Source organism: the organism of the source record quoted next, unplaced genomic scaffold (assembly GCF_019419815.1).
Source record: "Pyrus x bretschneideri cultivar Hongxiangsu unplaced genomic scaffold, Pyrus_bretschneideri_v1 Contig50, whole genome shotgun sequence".
Taxonomy (NCBI): Eukaryota; Viridiplantae; Streptophyta; class Magnoliopsida; order Rosales; family Rosaceae; genus Pyrus; species Pyrus x bretschneideri.
In genome coordinates, this window is record NW_025999788.1 from 2,786,661 (window position 1) to 2,807,112 (window position 20,452).

Consider the following 20,452-nt stretch of genomic DNA (forward strand, 5'->3'; position numbering starts at 1 on the left):
TGCATACATTTTGTATCAGATTTTGCTTAATATCTAACAGTAATATATGTTTCTTGTCGGTTATCATAGCGACACTAATAAAGGGTTTCGTAATAGTGACAACAAACAAACCGTGTTCATACTTAATATTTGGGATGTATTAGAACTCAAAGAATCATATTTAATGAAACATTTATGACTTCAAATATACCCAATATTTTATCAAATGAACTTACCGTGTATTTTAACCTCTCATCGATATTTTCAAAAACAAATAAACTTGAAAGATAATGAAACCAAATTAGCGAGCTCAGCTGCAACTTCCATAGATGGTCTGGTAGGAAACGTGGAGATGGAAGGTTGAGAGGTTTTGGGTGATAAGTAGTGAAGTCCTAATAACATACAATTGTAGTTCATCCCTTACATGGTTTTCTGCAGTCAAATATCTTCTACTTACATCGAAGTCGGAACTCAAAGAACCATGTTAAATTCAACTAAAAAAAAGAACCATAATAAATACTTAACTTCATCTATTATTAAATACTTAACTATATATATAATTGATTAAGAAGTCATATTTCCTTGGATTATTGAGATGTATCTGACATATGAAAACAGTACTCTTGTTTGATGGTTGAGAAGCAAAATTACGTCCAAAGCTTCAAAACAAGAATTTAAATTAATTAAGAATATATATATCTATATACACACACACAAAAATTATATAATGCTTTAGGGTAATTAACTTTGAGTTTATATTAAAATTAATTGTAGTTGGAATAGGGGGCAATCATTCAAAGTCCAACGTGTTATAAGGGATGAGCCATGAAATATATATTATACAATGAGTTAAGTGAAAACAGTACTCTACGTTGTCGTTTCATCCAATGGTTATTGACATCAGAGAAGATTATGAGAAGGATGGGTTTGTTTCTGTCTAAAATTAAAAAAAAAAATATATATATATATATATATATATATGGTGGTGATAAAATAAAGTGGTGATCACGACGGAGAGCCTTTTCAATGACTTGGGCTAATAAGGAAGCTAATCACAGGTGGATACAGCCTGGGAGAAACCAACAGATTAGATGAATCTAAAGATATATATATATATATATATATATAGAAAGTTATAACTTGATTGCGTCATTTGGAAGATCTTTTGACCAACTAATTAGCCTATGGCAGTAATTATGTTAGGAGATAATGGAATTGCATCCCCTCCCGACCACATAACACGAACTGTTGAATTTTGATCAAACGGCTATAATTATTATAACTTTTAGAAGGATCTTCATGTTTGTAGCCGTTGGATCAAAATCCAACGGCTCGTATTGTGTGGTCAAGAGGGGATCCAATTCCGGAGATAATAAGGTCCTACAAAACGTTGTTTTAATTGTAACTTGTGAGTTTAGCAAGGGACCATGGGGTCAAGTTTAGTTTGAACTTTGACGGATCTTAACATGATTCCTTCTCTGGATTATTCCCCTTGGCCTTGACTATATTGAACCTTGAAAACCTTAAGGATTTCTTTCTATTAAATTCACTTCTCTTCCCCACACTGACTAGATGTGTTCATTGTGGTTGTATTTACAGTTCTAAATTTCCCATCACAATAAGACTGAGGGTCAATTCGGTATTGTTGTAGTTTTTATTTTTTATAAAACTACTTGGGTTTTGAAATTAATAAGTTTGTAAAGTTAAAAATATAGTTAAGCATTTAGCAAATTGTATTTCAAAAGTTCTGTGAATATGAAACAGTGTCACTTCATTTAGTAAATTTGATGTAGAACTTTTGTAGCTGCCTGAAATATCTAAAATGAACATGATGTCAAATAGTTATGTATTAATCAGTTTAGTAAAAAGACTTGCATTTATGGTAATGGTTTTGGTGGGGGGAAGGGGGGCTTGGTGGTACTGATGGTGATTGTGATGGTGATGGTGGTACTTGCAATGGTGCTGTCAATGGTGGAGTGTGGCAGGGATGGAGACGGCAACAATGGTGATGAGGACCGATGATGGTGTCAACCATGGTGTTGGAGGGTGATAAACCTACTAGCGGTGATGGTAAGGGTGTTGGTGGCACTATGGAACGTGGAAGGTGGGGAGGAGAAGGTGGTGGCTAGTTTGCTCCACCAGAGGAGGATATGTAGAATTGGGAGAGAGTAAGTGGGAGAAGGACAATAGCTCAACACTACGTTTGAATGAAGGAAATAAACTTGGAATTTTGATAAAAGTTAGAATTTATAGATTGACATGTACCAATTCTTTTGTTTGGATTCATAAATATAGAAGTTTAAAATTTCCGCGTGTAAAAAAAAAAAAATGGAATTTGAGACCTCCAATTCCCAAGTTTAAATTCCATGTAAATAGGTGTCATTTCCAAAATTCCATGAGTGAGAGTTTAAAAATAACAAATTTCGCTTCAAATGCCTTTGGTCTTATAAGTTAGCCAAATAAGAAAATTCACAAAATCTAGAAAATAAAATTCCGCCATTTCAATTCCAATCATTTAAAATTCCTTAGTAATCATAAATTTCATCATCCAAACAGAATTTAGGGAATTGAAAATTCTCATTAAAGCCTTCACTCCGCTGTCAGAAGACCATTGATTTTGGAATAATTTGAATATTTTATTTCTACCAAGCACGTTTTACTACCTTTTTTTTTTTTTTAATATATCGATATTTTTACACTAAGGAGAGGGAGAGTTCATCTAAGCCACACAATAGGTAGCCTAATTTGGTATCTAACCTAAGACCTCTCACTTCCTAGTGAAGAGGAATATCACCAGACTATAGTACTGAGTGGAAACACGCTTTACTACTTAACTTTAAAGTGAAACATTTTTTTTAATGCTACTTGTGGAATTGGCCTTTATAATACTTAAGTGAGGTAAGGATCGAAGTTTTTGAGAAGTTTTTAAGAGATAGGGGGAAACCTCACGGTCAGACTTAAGTTCCAGAACTCGACGGGCCATGCCATCTTTTTTAGCTGGTTCTTGAGCTTTGTTTTGTCGAGTTTGAACGGTTCTATCTATTTTTCCATAAGGGCTGGGGCGCCTTTCGAACGGTATAAGTTACGACAATCTAAAGAAGTCTGAAAAAGGGTGTATACACCCAATTTACATGAAAATTCGTGAATTAATTGCATAATGTGGTAAAATGGTAGAATCAGAATATCCAACCCAAAATCAAATTGACAATAGATGCAGATGATTTTATGTTATTAATTCCTTGTCCATTATACCCCTTTGTTCCTTTTATCTTGGCATCTCACTTGTAATGCAACGCATTCACAAGCAACTTTTTCTAAAGTCAATAGGAATTAGGTTTATATCATAATGGGACTCACATGTACGATTGATCGAGTTGAATTAGTTGGTGCTGCAATATTTTCCAACGCCTAGACAATTATTTGTCATTAACCTTGGATGCTATATATTATGCGCCTAGGGTTGGCCTAGGCCATGAATACAGCCTAATGTCGCTTCAACGTACCTATCGAAGGGTGAGTGATGGTGGGGGAGCTCGATCTTTAATCATTGAGAAACTTGAGTTAAGAGAAGCAAGGTCTCATGGACATTTTAATCAGCACTTACTTCATTATTGAAAATTGGATTCTATTTGGAATTACCATTAACTAATTACATATTGATAAACTTATAGGTCTAGCATGGTTTACCACCAACATTATTGATATTGTTCTAACTTAATCACTTATTACTTGATGTTTGGTTTTATCACAAAATACATGGGTGATATATTACATGTGGAAACTATAATAGATTAATTGTATATTATTTTGTCATATGACCGATGTCATGAGATCCTATTCTCCAGCAAATACAACATGAAAGCAGATGGAGAAATATAGGGATGGTGTAATTAGAACAATGCCTTGATCTTCATTGGACCCAGAAAACCTCCAAGGACATACATATAGTACTGGCCATATCACATTATTGGGGTGAGAAAAATACCGTACAGCATATTTTAGAAAAAAATATTTGTGAGTGCTGTATGAGCACTCCTAGGGTTCTTAGTCAGCTAGCTTATGTCTCAATAAAAATTTGCAAAACCCTCTTCACATTTGTTGTTGATGACTGAAGTTCACGATCCGTCGTCAGTCATGATCTTGATCAAAACCCCATGACATATTGCTCATCTGCATGTCTAATGAGCACATGGAATTAGAAGGATCTCCGTACATGTCATCAAGTACTTCTGGAATCATGAAATTTGCGTTTGCCCCGAAAGAGTTAGGATTCTTGTTTCCGGAGTATAATGGTGTCACTGATTCATTAATCACACTTTGTGGCATCAGTATGTTGGAATTTTCCGACTGATGCCAACCTTGGAAGTTACTGCTGGAGTAGCCTTTAGCTGCTTGTTCCTTGACTGAAGCTAGTTGTGCTTCTAAACTGATAACCTGCAAGAGTCAAAAAATAAGATCAATCATCACGATCTGTCGAAATTAATGAAGTAGAAGTTAATTAATTAGGGGATATAGTTCCAATGATTAAGTAGTTAATTAATTAAACTAACCTGTTGTTGGAGAGAAAAAATATGGGAAACACAGCCATAAATAGGATCTTGAACCCTAGCTTGAGCTTCGTATGAGATTGTAAGCGCGGCTCTGCATCGATCACTCAAGGGGAGTTGAGCAAGCAATTTCGCCACATTGCTTGCCCCGAAAACCTTGTGGATGGCCGCGAAGTGGGTGGCGCCTTGTTCATGGCAGAAGTAAGGTGCAAAAATGCAACCCCTAATACATTTTCTTCTCAAGAACTTGCAGGCTCCACAAGGAGAACCAGAACCTGTCATACTAATTGATGTTTTAAGAGAGTTTAATTAATCTGGTTTATGCTTGAATTAGAATGTGTTTAACTCTTAATTTCTGGTATGCGCATAGCATCACTCCAGGCTTATAAATACAGTGAGAACTTAGAAAGTTAGAGAGTGGGAGCAGTGTTAATCATATTACAATGAATACTTAATTAGAATAGGTTTCCTTTATGGCCTACAGCGCTTTACTATTATAATTTATTCTTTCAATTCTCTCGCCAGACAATACTAAATTTTCATGCTCTCAAATAAGATTCCTTAAACGACAAAAGAGCCTATCAGCTTTCACAAACCAAACCCATATATATCTTCATTCACAATTTCTCTTTAATTGTACTTTATACTGAGTGGTACAAAAAATCAATAATTAAAATTGAAAATAAAAATCTTGGGTTGTGGAAATTAAATTTAACGACTAACATACCTGAGAGCTACATAACATTGAAGCCACATCCCTTAGCACAACTTCCATGCGACACTTAGTATTAGGGCATTGTATTCTTCGTGTCATTGGGGTTAAGGGGGTATTCTTGAGGTTTTATGGTCACCTATTCCTATTTCATGGTGCGGCTTGTAGTGCTCCTGGTTAATTTGGCAGGAATTGGGGGTATTTTCTGAGATCACTTTGGTAATTGCTTAGGTAGTTTTGCGACTTGTATTGGAATTGCTTCTTTTTTTGAAGTGGCGTTGCATGCGGTTATTCATGCTGAGGATTTGGCCTGGGCAAAAAATTGACAAATTTGTGAATTGAATGTGACCTTTCTTTAACGGTATTTTTCTGCCTCCTCCTTGTGATAGGATTTCTTGGCGTCTACGAATTCGCTGGATTAATTGTCTTACTCTTCTCTCTCTTTCGCATGCATGTTCGTGTCACTCATATTTTTTCGAGAGGAACATCAAGTTGCTGATAATTTTCCCAACTTCAGTGTGAATCATTATGTGAGTTTATTTTGGGATCCGTGCCCCCACCCGGTGTGCAGCTTTGGCTTATGTTCACAACCTTTCTGCGCGACCTAATTACAGGTTTTGCTAGTTCGATTGCTTTTTGTTGAGAGAATGTTGGTTGGTCTTCATTTTTCTTTTATTACACTAGCTTTAGCACTAGTACGTTTGTCAATTTTTTTCTGTATTGGCTCACCAAGCATAAATTTTCTGCGAGGGTACGGTTCACCCTCTGATCTTCGTTTGTATTATTTTTCTTTTTTTAATAAATTTGAAATGGAAGGACAGGCGGTGGGCTCGTTGAGTCTGTAGGACTCTGTTTTTGGTTAAGGGTAGACTTTTTTCACGTCCTACTCTGATGAGTTAATTAAAATCGCCAAATCTTCTATTTTTATTTAAGCCACACTCCTTGATTTTCTTTTATAGTTGATTTGGATCCCCTTTTTTTTTTTTTTCCCTGCTAAATTTGTAAATCAATTAACTTCAATGGCAGGCCAAATGGCATAAACTATATACTACATTGCATGAACTAGAAAAGCTGGCTGCTGGCAATGGATGTGGGATTCCATTGAACAATTGATTAATCATCACATTTCATCTTTCTACAATATTAGAGAAGGTTCATGAACCAGCTGATCCTCCCCATGTTACTCCTGATTCACATTGATATAAGCAGTTAACAAAAAATAACAATCTAAAAGTATCGTGTAACTTAAAACATCATATAGATGGTTCTAAATATTGGACAGATTGAGAACATAATATAACATAAGAGAATATATCTATCTTATTAATTATCGTTACATTAAGGATTCATGTATGTGCGACAACTCAATCTGCGCCAACTACAGACTAAAGCTGAAAAGTTGAATTACAATATAGAGAGATAATGAACATTTGTAACCCTTGATCTGTTATTGAAATCCACGTGTTAGTTAGCTTATGGAACCAGGCAAGAGTCCTTGAGTTTTTAAATAGGAGCAACGGACACATTACTGACTAAATAATGCAGAATGGAATAGATCAGGCCTACAATGGTCGATTCAATGGATGATTACAATGTTAATCTCTACTTGTGGGGATAATAATACTCATCAAGTACAGATAATCAAAGTTTAAAGAAGGCAATAAAGGTATAGAAAAAGAAGAATTTATTCTACAAATGAATGAAACAAAAGATAGTGACACTGGAATAGAAACACTTCAGGAGTTGAGAGGAAGAGGGACAATTTTGCCTTTCTAGCATTCCAGGTCACGACTTGTCGAGAAAGTAGTAGTGTGCTAATGTCTTTAACTCAACTTAAGCACCAATATTCAGACATTTGCACAACTAATGGTGCTCTAATTGAGGTCCCACACGCCAACTAATCTAATGGTAATCATAAGTTAAGCTAGTTCTTTCATTTATGTAGCAAATATTAAATTTTTAAATATTACTTTGGTTGATGAAATTGAAGTTTTTAATTTAATTATAGATTACAAGTTTGTTTTTCTTGTCGAATTTATAAATTACAAGTTGGAACTAGTACTGCACAGTTGAGCTTATATGAACGAAGGGGCTTATTGAGCTGGTATAAACCAGATTGGCAACCGTAAATCTTAAAATAAGAACCATGTGTAATTGTTGGCCACTTGAAGAATGGAAAGGGAGGAATGGTCTTGGAGACAAGAAGATATTATAATTAACTAATTAGTAAAGTTATTTTTTTTATTTTATTAAAAGGAGGTCAGCTGGTGTCTTTACCACGATGATCTATTCTTTCGGGACCGAGAAGACTCACAGAGGCTTTCAACCTTTCCCTGACCACCATCGTACAATTCATCGGCTTTAGGAATCGAACACAAGATGTGTTGTGTGATATACGGGCCTAGATTTCCCAAATCACTGGGCCACTATGTAGTGATTAATTAGTGAAGTTATTAGATTAAAAGAAAGTTGTTTGACATATACATATAGGCCTTTTGCAAAACTTTAACTTTCTCCAAACCTTGTAGCGAATTTATCCTTACAAGGATAAAACTCATTAAAAATATAGCTCAATTGTTGCTACATGACTTGCAAACTTGGAAAGGGATCCTCTCCGGTCCCTTCAACCAAGTCCTAGGGATCCAACAATCCGGATCCTTGAAATTTGATTCAACGGTTACAAATAGAGATTTATTTTAAACGTTATAATAATTTTAACCGTTAAATCAAATTTCAAGAACCCGAATTGATGGATCCCTTCCCTGCAAACTTATCCACATGGACTGTGTCTTTAACTGTTAGAAAAAAGTTTGAACTGTTTCCTTAATTAATTAATTGTTTGATAAGATTGACAAATGTTCTAGGTAATCTAAAAGTTCTTATGTCCCTATTATTAATTATATACTCTACCAAAATAAAGCATCATAAACTCTTCTGTATAACATAATATACTTGGGCTTTGAAATATAATAAAGGATGCTCTTAGATGAAAACCTTATTGTACTTTAAAGAGAGTTTTAAAATATTTTTCTTCAACTAGGAGGAAGAAAGAAACTTTGAGCAAAGATTCTGAGTAGGGTTTGTAGGATAGGAAAAAATAAAAATAAAAATTTAAGTTACTGGTTATAACATCCCACATCGTTCAGGTGAGAGGATCATCTCTACCTAGCACGAGACCTTTTGGGAACTCATTGGCTTCGGGTTTCGTAGGAACTTCGAAGTTAAGCGAATTCGCGAGAGAGCAATTTCAAGATGGATGACCCACTGGGAAGTTCTCGTCTGAGTTCCCAGAAACAAAACCGTGAGAGTGTGGTAGGAGCCCAAAGCGGACAATATCGTGTTACGGTGAGGGTGTGGTAGGAGCCCAAAACAGACAATATCGTATTACGATGAAGTCGAGTCCAAATTGTGGTTTCTTCTATTTGCACATAAAATTGTTAACACCTACTCATAATTAATATGAAAAATGATGATTAATTAGTAGGTGTTTATATGCACATTTCATTTCTTCTCCAAAAACAGATCCATGTCTTCTTTTGTATGAATTCCTCTATTTTAATTGTGAATAATTAATTCGATAGTTTTTATTTTTTATTTTATGTTATTATCTTGTTATAGGCCACTTGCTTTTTTTTTTTTTTTTTCTTTAAAAAACTTGCTTATTTTTAAGCTGTATATAAGATGTAAAAAAATGATGCTGACAAGTGTCCGATTGACCAGTCAAATTCGACACCAAGTAGCATATGGGGCCAAGTGCACGTGTGGGGGTGATTGCTTCAGTTTTCTTTGTTCCAATTATCAAATCTAGAAGTAGAAGACTATAACTTCACCTACATTCCTAAAGAATCCGACATGATTGTGATCCAAAGCATTAAGAAGATAATCAAATTGTTATAAAAAATAACGTTAATTGATTAAGATTAAGCATGCAATCATAATCTCATATTGTAGATATTCAACCTTCAACCTCTAGCTAGTTAATCTAACGACGTTGAAGAAATATTTTTCCTGTTTTAGTGATGTATTCCTTACATATCTTTTTATACATACCATTTGAGTTATAAAGTGATAAATAAGATAGAGAGAGACATGGAACATATCCTTGTTACATAAGAGTTTTTCTCGTAATCTTAACGAATTGATGATAACTCGTGAGTACAACATCAATAGAATTTTCATTTTCAAAAGGTTCCATGGAGGCAATTAGACAGCAATAATCTTGCTGTCCATGTATTTAACATATTATTTCATCTATGTCTCTTTGGCCATCTTACGTCTTAATTTGCTTACAACTCTGCTTATAAAAAAACAGAAATCATGTTGTTTGAATAGAGGGCAATTGTTCAAAGTCCAAACCCTAATATAAGGGGGTGTCACATTTGGATCATCTATGGTCTTCTAGTAAGAATAATGAGGACAAATATAGGATGTAACTTCTCTTAGGGTTAATGAACGATAGCTAAATTAGTGATAGTGAAAGTTTTGTTTTTAATCATGATAGACCATGACTTCTAAGATACTGAGACAAACTAGAAGAAGCTAAGAGAGTCTATGAAGTTCAATGGAAATTACAATTATGGCGTAAGTTCAAAGTAATTTTCTGTAGACTGCTGTTTTGTCATGACCCTTTTGAACTTTGAATTTGTGTAAAATCCGCCAATAGACAATACCTCATTGCACATGTCTCCCAATCTGGTCGGATATGTGCCACCTATTACCACCATGAGAACATCCTTTCTTGATCAACGTTTTCACTTCTTTCCCCACAACTATATATTTTTATTAAAATCACCGCCTTCGTGTTGTTGGAATCACTTTGCGATGTGATTCAATGATAGTAACTGCCTTGTTATATTATATTTTGCAGAAAATCGGAAAGGTTTGAAGTTATTGAACCATTCGATCGTGATTATGAACACTTCGCCTCTTCACATTGTTGTGCAATTGTTATACGGTTCAATGGTTTCAAATTGCATTATTTTTGTAATCATGTTTCTTAAATAAAATTCGAAAAAAATAAAGAGTTCGAATCATCAAATCGCATTGATGGTTTCGACACACCTGCAATTCCTTCTGATGAATTGTAGAAAAGTATTCTTATTAAGAAACGTAAAACCAACGGATTATTGACAATTTTACAAGAAGTGTTTTATTATTGATTATTAACAACCTTAAGCAGCAAAGCAAACCCTAATATATCACCCTTTTGGGGGTTTTTGTCATATTATTTTTTTTTCATGGGGGTAGAAGTGCTTTTAAGCTTTACCTAGGGTGGGATCCTAAATATAGCTCTATCTGCCTAGCAGTAGCAGACTAGGTATGGCTATTGTTAATATAACCTAAGCTTTCATGGCAGGTAAATGGTGGGGAACCCGATCATTACTAACCCAAAAAGCTTAATAGAATTAAGATTACCGTCCAAACTGGAGTTCATTATCTGGGATTAAACTATGTCACAATCACAAAACATCAAAACTAAAAGGAAGTAAAGACAAATATTAGGCAATGAAGATAAGAAGTTGGAAAAATCCCACCACTCGAAGGAGAAAAAAGGGTTACTCATGCCAGCTAGGATTTGCAATCAACTTGGCAGTTGTAAAACTAGAAAAATGTTTTAAGCAGTAAGTAAAAGAAGAGAATGGGATAGAAGTGTAGGTAGGTACGACTTCAAACGCGATGATATGTGTTTTAATGTTTTCACATGACATTGGATTTTTAGTTTAGAATGTCATAGACTTACGGTAGAGATGTAAGAAAATCTCTCTCCAATAGCAAAAGAGAAACTTACCTACAATTGGAACGCCATTGTTGGAAGAAAGCAAACCCACCAAGCATTGTCATGTGGAGAAAATTAAAATACATGACAATACTTAATTGGGTTAGTTTACTCCAGAGTTGCGTCCTAGTTGTAAGTTCGTTCTTCTCCCAACGGGGTTGCCTATTGTTCAATCTAGTTTTTGGCAACCATTCCAAACTGATAAGCACATAGAAGTAGCAGATCATCACTTTGTACCCAAAATACTGTAGCAAGACACTGGATGAACATTGGTTAATCAAAATTGCTAAATTTTATTAAATGCAAAATTCAAGTTACAACAACCTTATATACGAGCTACGTTTTTACAGAGGTAAACTCAGAGCAGTTTGTTTTGATTATTTAAGAAAATTCGTCTTCATCATCGGAGGTAGGCAAACCTTTGAGCACATCTCTTAATGCATAGTAATGGCTCACACACTTGTGGTCAGTAATTATGTTGCTTGACAGCACAATCCTCTGAAAATGCTCACCCGGATGCCTCTTCCAAAGTGTAAAATACTCCCTTCTGCTGCCGCTGCTGCCGGTACGAGCATCAACATTCCTCTTTAGGCAGTAGACGGTACCTGGTACAAATAATTCCTCAGGCACTTTACAGGCAGCTCCTCCACTTTTAATAGCACCAGCATTATCTGTTACTTCTCTGTCATTTAAAGGGACCCCAGGAGCAGTAGGAATTTTCTTTATGATGGGACCATCTGTTCAGACACCATAAGATAATTTGGTGAAGGGAAGATCATGTGGTGTCGAGCATGTTAAAGCTTAAATTATTCATTAACGATTGATGAGGTATAACGACCCATCTGTTGAGATTTGATGCTTCTCCAACAAAACAAACACCATCAAGCAGAGAAAAACAAGAAATTTCCAGTGCATCCACACCCCTTACTCCAATATAATGAAAATCATTCACGCAACATACAGATAAGCCAACAATTATACAATTGAAGGTACGAAAAATGCAGCCTGAGATTGTTTTGAAGATCAAATCCACACATGCCCAACAATTGCAGCATAAATATTGATCAATGATAGTACAAATATATAGCACTTTTGTTACAACCTGCATGTCACGACACAGCAATGCATAAAGATACAATTGACTGAACTAAAATACACTAGCATTGACACACTAGGCACAGAGCAGGGTGGGATTACCAGAAGAATGTTTACTGCTCCCAAACTTTGCATAATCAGAAAGCTTCCGAGCAACATCTTGCACCGAAGACACAACCTGCTTTGCATTTGTAACCAAATCTATGACACTTTTCCAATCTTCCTTCTCAATCACGCTCATCCTGCAAAACGTAATGTAGAAAAATAAGTCTGAAGTGTGAAATTTTGATAAAGCCTTCAAAGTTAACATCAAATTGCCACAAGTGCAAAACAAATTGATGCTCACAAAAGAAGCAACTTTTCCGCTTTCCATTTTCCATGAATTGATGAATGATGCTTTCCAGTTAACATAAATATGTAAAGTTTCATCCAATTTGGTGCCAAATTTATTCATGGCCAAATTCTTTTCTTATCCACAGCAATCCAAGCAAGAGGATTAGACACGAACTATTAAAGGTGCACAATAATTTTAATTCCAAGCAGTAGAACAGGCATAGCATAGACCTTACCAAAAGAAGTGCACATACAGTCTTTTCTACCAAAATAATTGAAAGGCTTAGGGCATGTTTGGTACTCTACTAGAATTCAACTTTTTAAACTCAAAAACAATTTTCAAGTTTTAGGCCTTAAAAACTTGTTTAGTAGGACTATTTTCAAAAATTGAACTCAAGACTAACTCAAAAATATAATCCATTCTCTGAAAACATAAAAAGTGAGCTTTTAGAGTTTTTAAATTTAACCTCCTTTCTTTTCTCTATCCTCCCCTCTCATTCCAAATCTATCTCTCTTTTCTTCTTTCTTTCTCCTTTTTTTTTTTTTTTTTTTTTTTTTTTACTTTTGTCATCTCTCCTCCAATCCGCTCTCTTCATTCTCTCGATTATTTGTATTGCTCCTCTTCCTCTCTATCTCATCCAATCCTCTCTCTTCTGTCTCTTTCCTTCAATCATCTCTTACTTTCTTTCCTCCTCTTTCCTCTTTCTCCCTCTCCTGCGACCCCCTCTTTTTAGATCACTTTATCTAGTTTAAGTCATAAGATTTAAAAATTTTAAATCACAAACCAATCAAGTTTTTGAGTCTTAAAGAAAATTGTTTTAAAAAAAAATGTTCTTAAGAAATGTTTTGAGAAATGATAAAAAATTTCAAATAGGATACCAAATAGGCCCTTAAATTCCTAGAGTCACCAAAATATCCATAGATTTCCAAATTTCCACGCAGGATTTATCCCAATATGCAAGTTCAAGATCCCGATTCTCTGAATTATTGAAATTAGAAATTTCTGAGAGTAGACAGTGCAGGCAAAGTACCAGGAATGTAGAAAATATCAATTGCAACTGCAAGCAATAGATATACAAAAACTAGTTCAAAATCTTCTTTGAGTTCTCAACCATTTGGTATATGAAGCATTTTGGTCTCAATTCAAACGACTAGTGTGCGTTTTTTTTTTTCTCAACATATCTTGAAAAAGAGGTGACAAGAAATTGTGAAGAAGCACATTTACTTACCAATCGGTTTTAAGAATTTCACTCCTCAACCTCGTTAGAGATGCTGGACTTAGCCTAGGTATAATATCATCCTGCATGAAAGTAAGTCCTAAGTTTGTAAGAATTTAAAAAGGGCAAAATAACAAATAAAACCAAAGAAATTTAACTGCAACGAGTAGATATAATTAGATTGAAAGTGCTTCTTCTAACAAAAGAATTATTAAAGCATCTTCCCACCTGCATCACAACAGTTGTGACGTAACTGGAGCAGCTTTCGGCAAGTTCTTTGGAGACACAAGGCGGTGTTGCATAACCCACGGCAGAGACAATTTCTGGGTTGAACCCCAGCTCCTTAACTGACTTTTTACGGAGCATTATTGCAAGTACAGCAGCTGTAGAACCTCCGAGAGAATGACCAACCAGCCTTAACTTAAATCCCTGTTAATGAATTGGGCTCAACTACAACCAACAATGACAAAAAATATGGTCGGGAGAAAAAAACATAAAACCCACGAACAAGATTACATCATCTAAAAAAACAATAACAAAGAAAAGTGGGAGGGTAAAAAGATTCGCCACCTCATATTTCTCCAAGCACTTCCTTATATTTCCCATCTCATGACTAAGAAACCAGCGAGCAGCTTCTGCAGTGCCAAAGTGTGTTGAATAACCCTCAAACGTGACTTCATCATCGCTTGAAGAAACAACATCAGTTATAAGGTCATATACAGTGTGAGTACCACGAATTCCTAAAATCACAAGTTTTTTACGAGGATCTATCCCTATATAATATCCAGGCCTCATGACACTGGAATCTTTGACAAATTTCAAGACATTGCTTTCACGAAGCATGGTGTTCCTTGCAAGAGCTGCAGTACTATCCTTATAAGAACCTTTTGCTAACTCAGAGTGGTAGATGAGATCTTGTACCTAAAACACAAAGCAAATGCCAAATAACTAATGACAACCACATTTTTTACCACAATCAAACTTGCCACAAAATATTATGTGTTTATACAAAGTAAAGAAAAAATTTCAGAATTAAAAAGGTCACGTAATTGGTATTACCATTGAATCTGAGGAGACCTGAACACCATTAACATCCTCAAACGGATTTACAGAAGCTTGACGAAGATAAATAAGAAACAAACCAATGGTGAGATCACTCAAACTCCAATCCTCAATTCCTATCTTACTCCGTTGGATGTTTGCAATGATCTCCGAGACCGATCGAGTTGTGGGTGGAGTTTTGTTTCCCACTCCATTTCCTGCAATTTTCAAAACTGAACAATCTTCACTCCCAACTCAAACTGAAAGATTCCAAATTAAACAAATTCAATCAAAAGCAATGACTACCCAAGTTCTAAATGACAAATTTTGATTCTTTTCAACCATGCCAAACCGCAACTTCTAAATTACACAATATTTTTCTCATGAACAGCTAATACTGCAACTTCCAAATTACAAATTCATTCAAAACAATGACTACCCAATTGCCCAAACATGACAAGTTTTTATCTTTTTTAACAAAAGCGATATTCTAAACTACTCTAATTTACAGAAAAGGGATTCGAACTCGGGTACCTGCTGGGGTTGGCAGAGCCCATCTGCACAATTGAAGAGCTGGCTCGAGAACTCTGGGCAGCCAAGCAAGCTCCAACCTTTTCTCTTTACCATCCACCAAATCTTCATCCTCACTCGAATAGCTGCTAATACCATCAGCAGCTTGCGGAGGAACAACAGCTTTCAGCTTTTTCGGTGTGTCCGATTCTCCTCCTTTCTCTGCTTTCGAGTGCTGCGATTGAAACCGATTCACGTAGCTGTATACAAACCGCTGGTAAAATTCCTCCCTCTTCACAGAGCTTTGCATAAAATCTACACATTCCGTGATCCAAATAAAATATAAGCAAACATTCAATCTTGCAGGTTGAAATGAATAAAAGAACAAAGCAAAAGCGCGTTTGGGCTAAAAGTGCTTACACAAGCTGTGGAAGAGCCGCTTGGAGAAACGCTTAGCCAATTCCATAACTAACAGAAAGAGATAGAGAGGGAGACGGCTCGGAGATTTAAGGCGGTTGGCAATGGCGGTGGCGGTGGCCGCGGAGGAGGAAGCAGAAGAGCAAGTGGGTTGAAACAGCTTCGAGTAGTTTCAGTTTTTTTCCGGGCATATCAATTGGGCTGGGCCGGGTTGGGAAAACGGGTGAGGCCCGTATAGAGACTCCAGGCTCTTAACCCAAATGTTGCCCTAAAGGCCCAAGCTTTCACCATAAATATCCAATCTTTAGGGTTTCTCTGGCATCACCATTTCACACTCTGCGATAGCAGTGGCGGGAGCCGCTCTGCTGCCGAAAAGCCCCGGTCTTCCTTTCTGCTTAAACCCTAGTAATATTCTCTTTCTGTAGTTTTCTTTTGTTCTGCTAGTGCTGGTGAAAAACCCTAATCTTTGTTTCTGCTTAAAACCCTAGGAATCCTTATTTTTTTTCTTTTTGATTTGAAATTGTGCGTTGGGGAGATTTGAGATGAGGATTAGATTTCGTATCCCTATTGGTTTGAACGCTGTGATGATGGCGAAACTATGTATTAGCTCTATCTGATCTTTCTCCCCCCACAAAACCCTAACTCTGCTATTTGATTTTATTCATCGATTTTTGTGTTTTTTTTTCAATTTTCAAATTTTGTAGTTTTGTTTGAATTTGGTCCTTTAGTTTTGAAGGAATTGATGGGAAATTGGAAGAATTGAGAATGAGGTGATGATTTGAACTTTGTGTTCCCTATTGGTTTGATTTGCCGCAATGATGGCATCAATGTATTAGCTCTATCTGATCATTCTCAATCCTTCCAACCTCTCCAAGAAAATGAAGAACCAACTCAAATCTAATCAATTATCTAATAATGTTTCAGATGTGTTCTTAATTGGACATGCTTCGACACTTACATTTCGATATTGGTATCGAGACTTTGCTTCCCGTTAAATTTATTTTTGCAAAAAAATAGATAAATTTAAAATTATTAAGATATTTATTTGTAATTAAAAAAATGAATACGGTTGGACCTAACAAAATGTTTATCACAATGGACGGCAAAGTGCGTCTCCAGATTTGAACCTTATAAATTTTGGGTTGAAAGACTTATTTTGATTAATGCAATTGGGCCTGAATAAGACTAGGATGGAGTTGGGTTGAAAGACTTATTTTGATTAATGCAATTATAGTTTGCCTATGTGAATTGTTGGGGAAATCTGGAAAAATAATTCAACCCCATATAAAATCATAATCTTCATTTTAATTTTACGCTAATTATAATCAAAACTTGAAGTAAAAATGCTAATACATCTTAATATTAGGTTTCTCACAATAACCAAAACACGAAGATACCTTAAAATGAGGAAATAATCTCTATCATATTTTTTGTTTTCATTATTCTCTACAACTTTCTGCAAAATTATCATGAAGTTAAAATTATGACTATAGTTCTATATAAAGGGTATATTAATACTTTTACATTAAATTTTAGTTATAATTATCATATAATTAAAATTATGACTATAATTTTATATGGAATTCAAAATTTGATTATTTTTCTAAATTTTCCGAATGTTTGGCTGTTGTGGGGCTAATTCTAAGTGGGATTTAAGGACGTGTTATTTAGGTCTTTTCAATTTATGGGTAAAGATTATGTTCAATAGGAAAAGGTTTGTGAAGTTGGCCCATCGGTTCTGGATATCTTACTCCTAGGTGTTGTTTTGGCATTTGCGCTGCTTAAAAGTATCGTCGTTTGGTAGAAAAGTTTAACTACCTACATTTTACACCCTTAAAATTTATGGTGATTTAAATCGGCCATGAGGTTTTAATTTTCTCAAATTGCTTCTTAAGGTTTTGAAATTGTATAAATTTACATCTTTTCTATATTTGAACGTCTAATAATCTATTTAAAAGATGAGTTTTTAGACTATGTGGTAAAAATATGGTTTATATATGACAACTCAATTACAGATCTTACTCTTACTACGTCATCAATTTAACGAAGAAAACATAACTTTAACACCCCCCGTCTCTCCGAGTTTGTTCCCCTTCGCTCTCCTCTCTCCATCTGACCTACAACTACAATCCACCACAGAGGCTAATGATATGAAGTTTCCGATGGCTTCTGCACCAACCGGCGGGGTCGTATCCATTTGTAATAGTAACTTGCATCAATACTTCTAAACTTTAAGTTAATTTAAGGTACTTGAATTGAAGAGGAAACCATTAAAAAAAATCCTCATTAATCGAAAAGTTATCAAGTATGTTGATCACATCATTGTGATGTTACTAATTCACTTGTGAGATAAGTATTTGATTGAGAAAGTTTTTAGTACGTATGACCACTGAAATAAATGGTTTTTTTTCTAGAATATATGAAATGATCCATTTCATGCGCCTGGGTCTTGCGACCCCATCTGCCTATTGTCTTCTTCTGTGAGGTTCACCTCTTTTCTATCATCTCTGTTTTTTGGAAATCATCACATCACCGCATAATATTACTAATCCACGTGTTATAAATGAGTAAAAGATGAAAGTTAATTATATTCACATAATTTAGCATGAGACAACTAGCTAGACACCTCTATAATCTGCTAAAGCAGTCGGCAATGCTTTCACACCAACTTCCCCACGGCATTATTTTCATATAAAAAGATGCCTGAAGCCTCCCCATTCTGTCACTCATCACAAACAGAAATACCTGTTTACCAAAAGAGTAAACATGGCCTCTTCTGTCTATTTCATTAACATTAGTCATGTTAGGTTCACTTTGTCTCTTTTGAATCTTTGCAGATTAATCAGATAATTCATTGTCATTTGCTTGTGCAATAACACTCGTGAGTTAAACAAAGAAAAGTTTAACTACCTACATTTTACACCCTTAAAATTTAAGGTGAATTAAATCGGTCATGAAGTTTTAATTTTCTCAAATTGCTTCTTAAGGTTTTGACATTGTATCAATTTTACATCTTTTCTATATTTGAACGTCTAATAATCTATTAAAATGATGAGTTTTTAAACTATGTGGTATAAATGTGCCTTACATATGACAACTCAATTACAGATCTTACTCTCACTACGTCATCAATTTAACGAAGAAAACATAACTTAAACACCCCCTGTCTCTCCGAGTTTGTTCCCCTTCGCTCTCCCCTCTCCATCTGACCTACAATCCACCACAGAGGCTAATGATATGAAGTTTCCGATGGCTTCTGCACCAACCGGCGGGGTCGTACCAATTTGTAATAGTAACTTGCATCAATACTTTTAAAATTTAAGTTAATTTAAGGTACTTGAATTGAAAAGGAAACCATTGAAAAAGAATCCTCATTAATCAAAAGTTTTCAAGTGCGTTGGTCACATTGATGTGGTTTTACTAATTCACTTATAAGATAAGTAATTGATCGAGAACATTTTTAGTATGACTACTGAAATGAGTTGTTTTTTTTTTAGCATATATGAAATGATCCAATGCATGTGCCTGGGTCTCGCGACTCCATCTGCCTATTGTCTTCTTCTGTGAGTTTCGCCTCTCTTCTATCATCTCTTTTTTTTTGTAACTATCACACCACCACATAGTATTACTAATTCACGTGTTATAAATGAGTGGAAGATAAATATTAATAATTATATGGGGCTTTTAGATCCAGGTCCAAAAACGTAGAGTGTTTTTAGGAATGAGTCCAGTTATCTAATTATATGTTTTTATTTCTTTTATACTCATTTTATATTTTCTAAAAATATTAAAAATCAATTAAAAGCTTCTAATATTATGCATTTTCCAACTCCAAAAAAATATATGTAATATTTTATAACAAAAAAACTAATATACTAACATAAATTTATCTGCAAAACATTCTACCCTAACTCAAGTAACAAATATATGAATGTATATAATACCTATACGTGAGATATGAAACCTAATTAAAAGGTAGAAAAAACATAACATACCTACAAGCAAGACACATTAATCTGTGATAGGTTGATTATAAAAAAAGAATATGTCATATAGGTAGATAAATATAATTAACCTGTGATATAAGTTGGTTATAAAAACTAAAAATAAAATCTATAAATGGGGTTTAAAGCAGGAGGAAGAACAAGAAATAACAAAAAGATAAATAAAAAGAAATAAGCAAAGAGATAATTGGGAAGAAATTTCATTTTTATAATAAATCTTATCATTAAACGGATAACCATTGATAATTAAATAATTAAATATAACAAATTGGACTTATTTTAATAAACTGGACTATTCCTACTATTGGCTCAAAAAATTGGACTTATATCAAGTTTCTCCTAATTATTATATCCACATACTTTAGCATGAGAGCAACTAGCTAGACACCTCTATGATCTGCTAAAGCAGTCGGCAATGCTTTCACACCAACTTCCCCACGGTATTATTTTCATATAAAAGATGCCTGAAACCTCCCCATTTTGTCACTCATCACAAACAGAAATACCTGTTTACCAACGAAAAGAGTGAACATGGCCGCTTCTGTCGATTTCATTAACATTAGTCATGTTAGCTTCACTTTGTCTCTTTTGAATCTTTGCAGATTAATCAGATAATTCATTGTCGTTTGCTTGTGCAATAAGACTCGTGAGTTTTGTGTCCACATTTCTTGATCATGATCTCCATCTTTTCTAAATTAAACAAAGAAAGTATTTCCTTTCGTTCTCTCAATTCTATATAAAGTAGAAAACTTCACTCTTTAAACTTGAACTCCCAAAACCAAGCCAGGATCAATAAAGTTGTCACTCAAACTTTTCACTAA

General features: G+C 34.8%; 2 protein-coding genes and 2 non-coding genes across 5 annotated transcripts; 2 read left to right on the forward strand and 2 right to left on the reverse strand.

Moving 5' to 3' along the window:
* Window positions 1-3,905: 3,905 nt before the first annotated feature.
* On the reverse strand, window positions 3,906-4,928 carry LOC103946074 (LOB domain-containing protein CRL1-like). The gene is made up of 2 exons (XM_009356695.2): window positions 4,530-4,928; window positions 3,906-4,413 (listed from the first exon to the last, which is right to left on the reverse strand). The coding sequence occupies exons 1-2, from the start codon at window positions 4,806-4,808 to the stop codon at window positions 4,108-4,110; spliced, it is 585 nt and encodes a 194-aa protein (XP_009354970.1). The 5' UTR covers window positions 4,809-4,928; the 3' UTR covers window positions 3,906-4,107.
* A 6,359-nt stretch (window positions 4,929-11,287) lies between these two features.
* Window positions 11,288-16,255, reverse strand: LOC103946032. 2 transcript variants are annotated; one of them, XM_009356651.3, is made up of 8 exons: window positions 15,631-16,255; window positions 15,235-15,525; window positions 14,719-14,933; window positions 14,230-14,580; window positions 13,888-14,088; window positions 13,672-13,742; window positions 12,212-12,351; window positions 11,288-11,751 (listed from the first exon to the last, which is right to left on the reverse strand). In XM_009356651.3, the coding sequence occupies exons 1-8, from the start codon at window positions 15,674-15,676 to the stop codon at window positions 11,396-11,398; spliced, it is 1,671 nt and encodes a 556-aa protein (XP_009354926.2). In that variant the 5' UTR covers window positions 15,677-16,255; the 3' UTR covers window positions 11,288-11,395. The 2 variants fall into 2 exon arrangements, with proteins under 2 accessions (XP_009354926.2, XP_009354927.2); XM_009356652.3 differs by having other exon boundaries at window positions 14,719-14,918; window positions 15,631-16,244.
* LOC125470634 lies at window positions 16,163-16,250 on the forward strand. The gene has a single exon (XR_007252930.1). It is a non-coding gene; the product is annotated as a small nucleolar RNA Z102/R77 (small nucleolar RNA).
* A 135-nt stretch (window positions 16,256-16,390) lies between the features above and the next one.
* LOC125470633 lies at window positions 16,391-16,479 on the forward strand. Its single transcript, XR_007252929.1, has one exon. It is a non-coding gene; the product is annotated as a small nucleolar RNA Z102/R77 (small nucleolar RNA).
* The last annotated feature ends 3,973 nt before the right edge of the window (window positions 16,480-20,452 follow it).

Excerpts from the sequence above, each read along its gene's own strand:
- LOC103946074 (XM_009356695.2), bottom strand. The coding sequence starts at position 4,808 with ATGACAGGTTCTGGTTCTCCTTGTGGAGCCTGCAAGTTCTTGAGAAGA. Across the intron at positions 4,414-4,529 it reads TTTTTTCTCTCCAACAACAG|GTTATCAGTTTAGAAGCACA; the intron begins GTTAGTTTAATT and ends TGACTCTTGCAG.
- LOC103946032 (XM_009356651.3), bottom strand. The coding sequence starts at position 15,676 with ATGGAATTGGCTAAGCGTTTCTCCAAGCGGCTCTTCCACAGCTTGT. Across the intron at positions 14,581-14,718 it reads AGGTCTCCTCAGATTCAATG|GTACAAGATCTCATCTACCA; the intron begins GTAATACCAATT and ends TTTGTGTTTTAG. Across the intron at positions 13,743-13,887 it reads TCACAACTGTTGTGATGCAG|GATGATATTATACCTAGGCT; the intron begins GTGGGAAGATGC and ends ACTTTCATGCAG.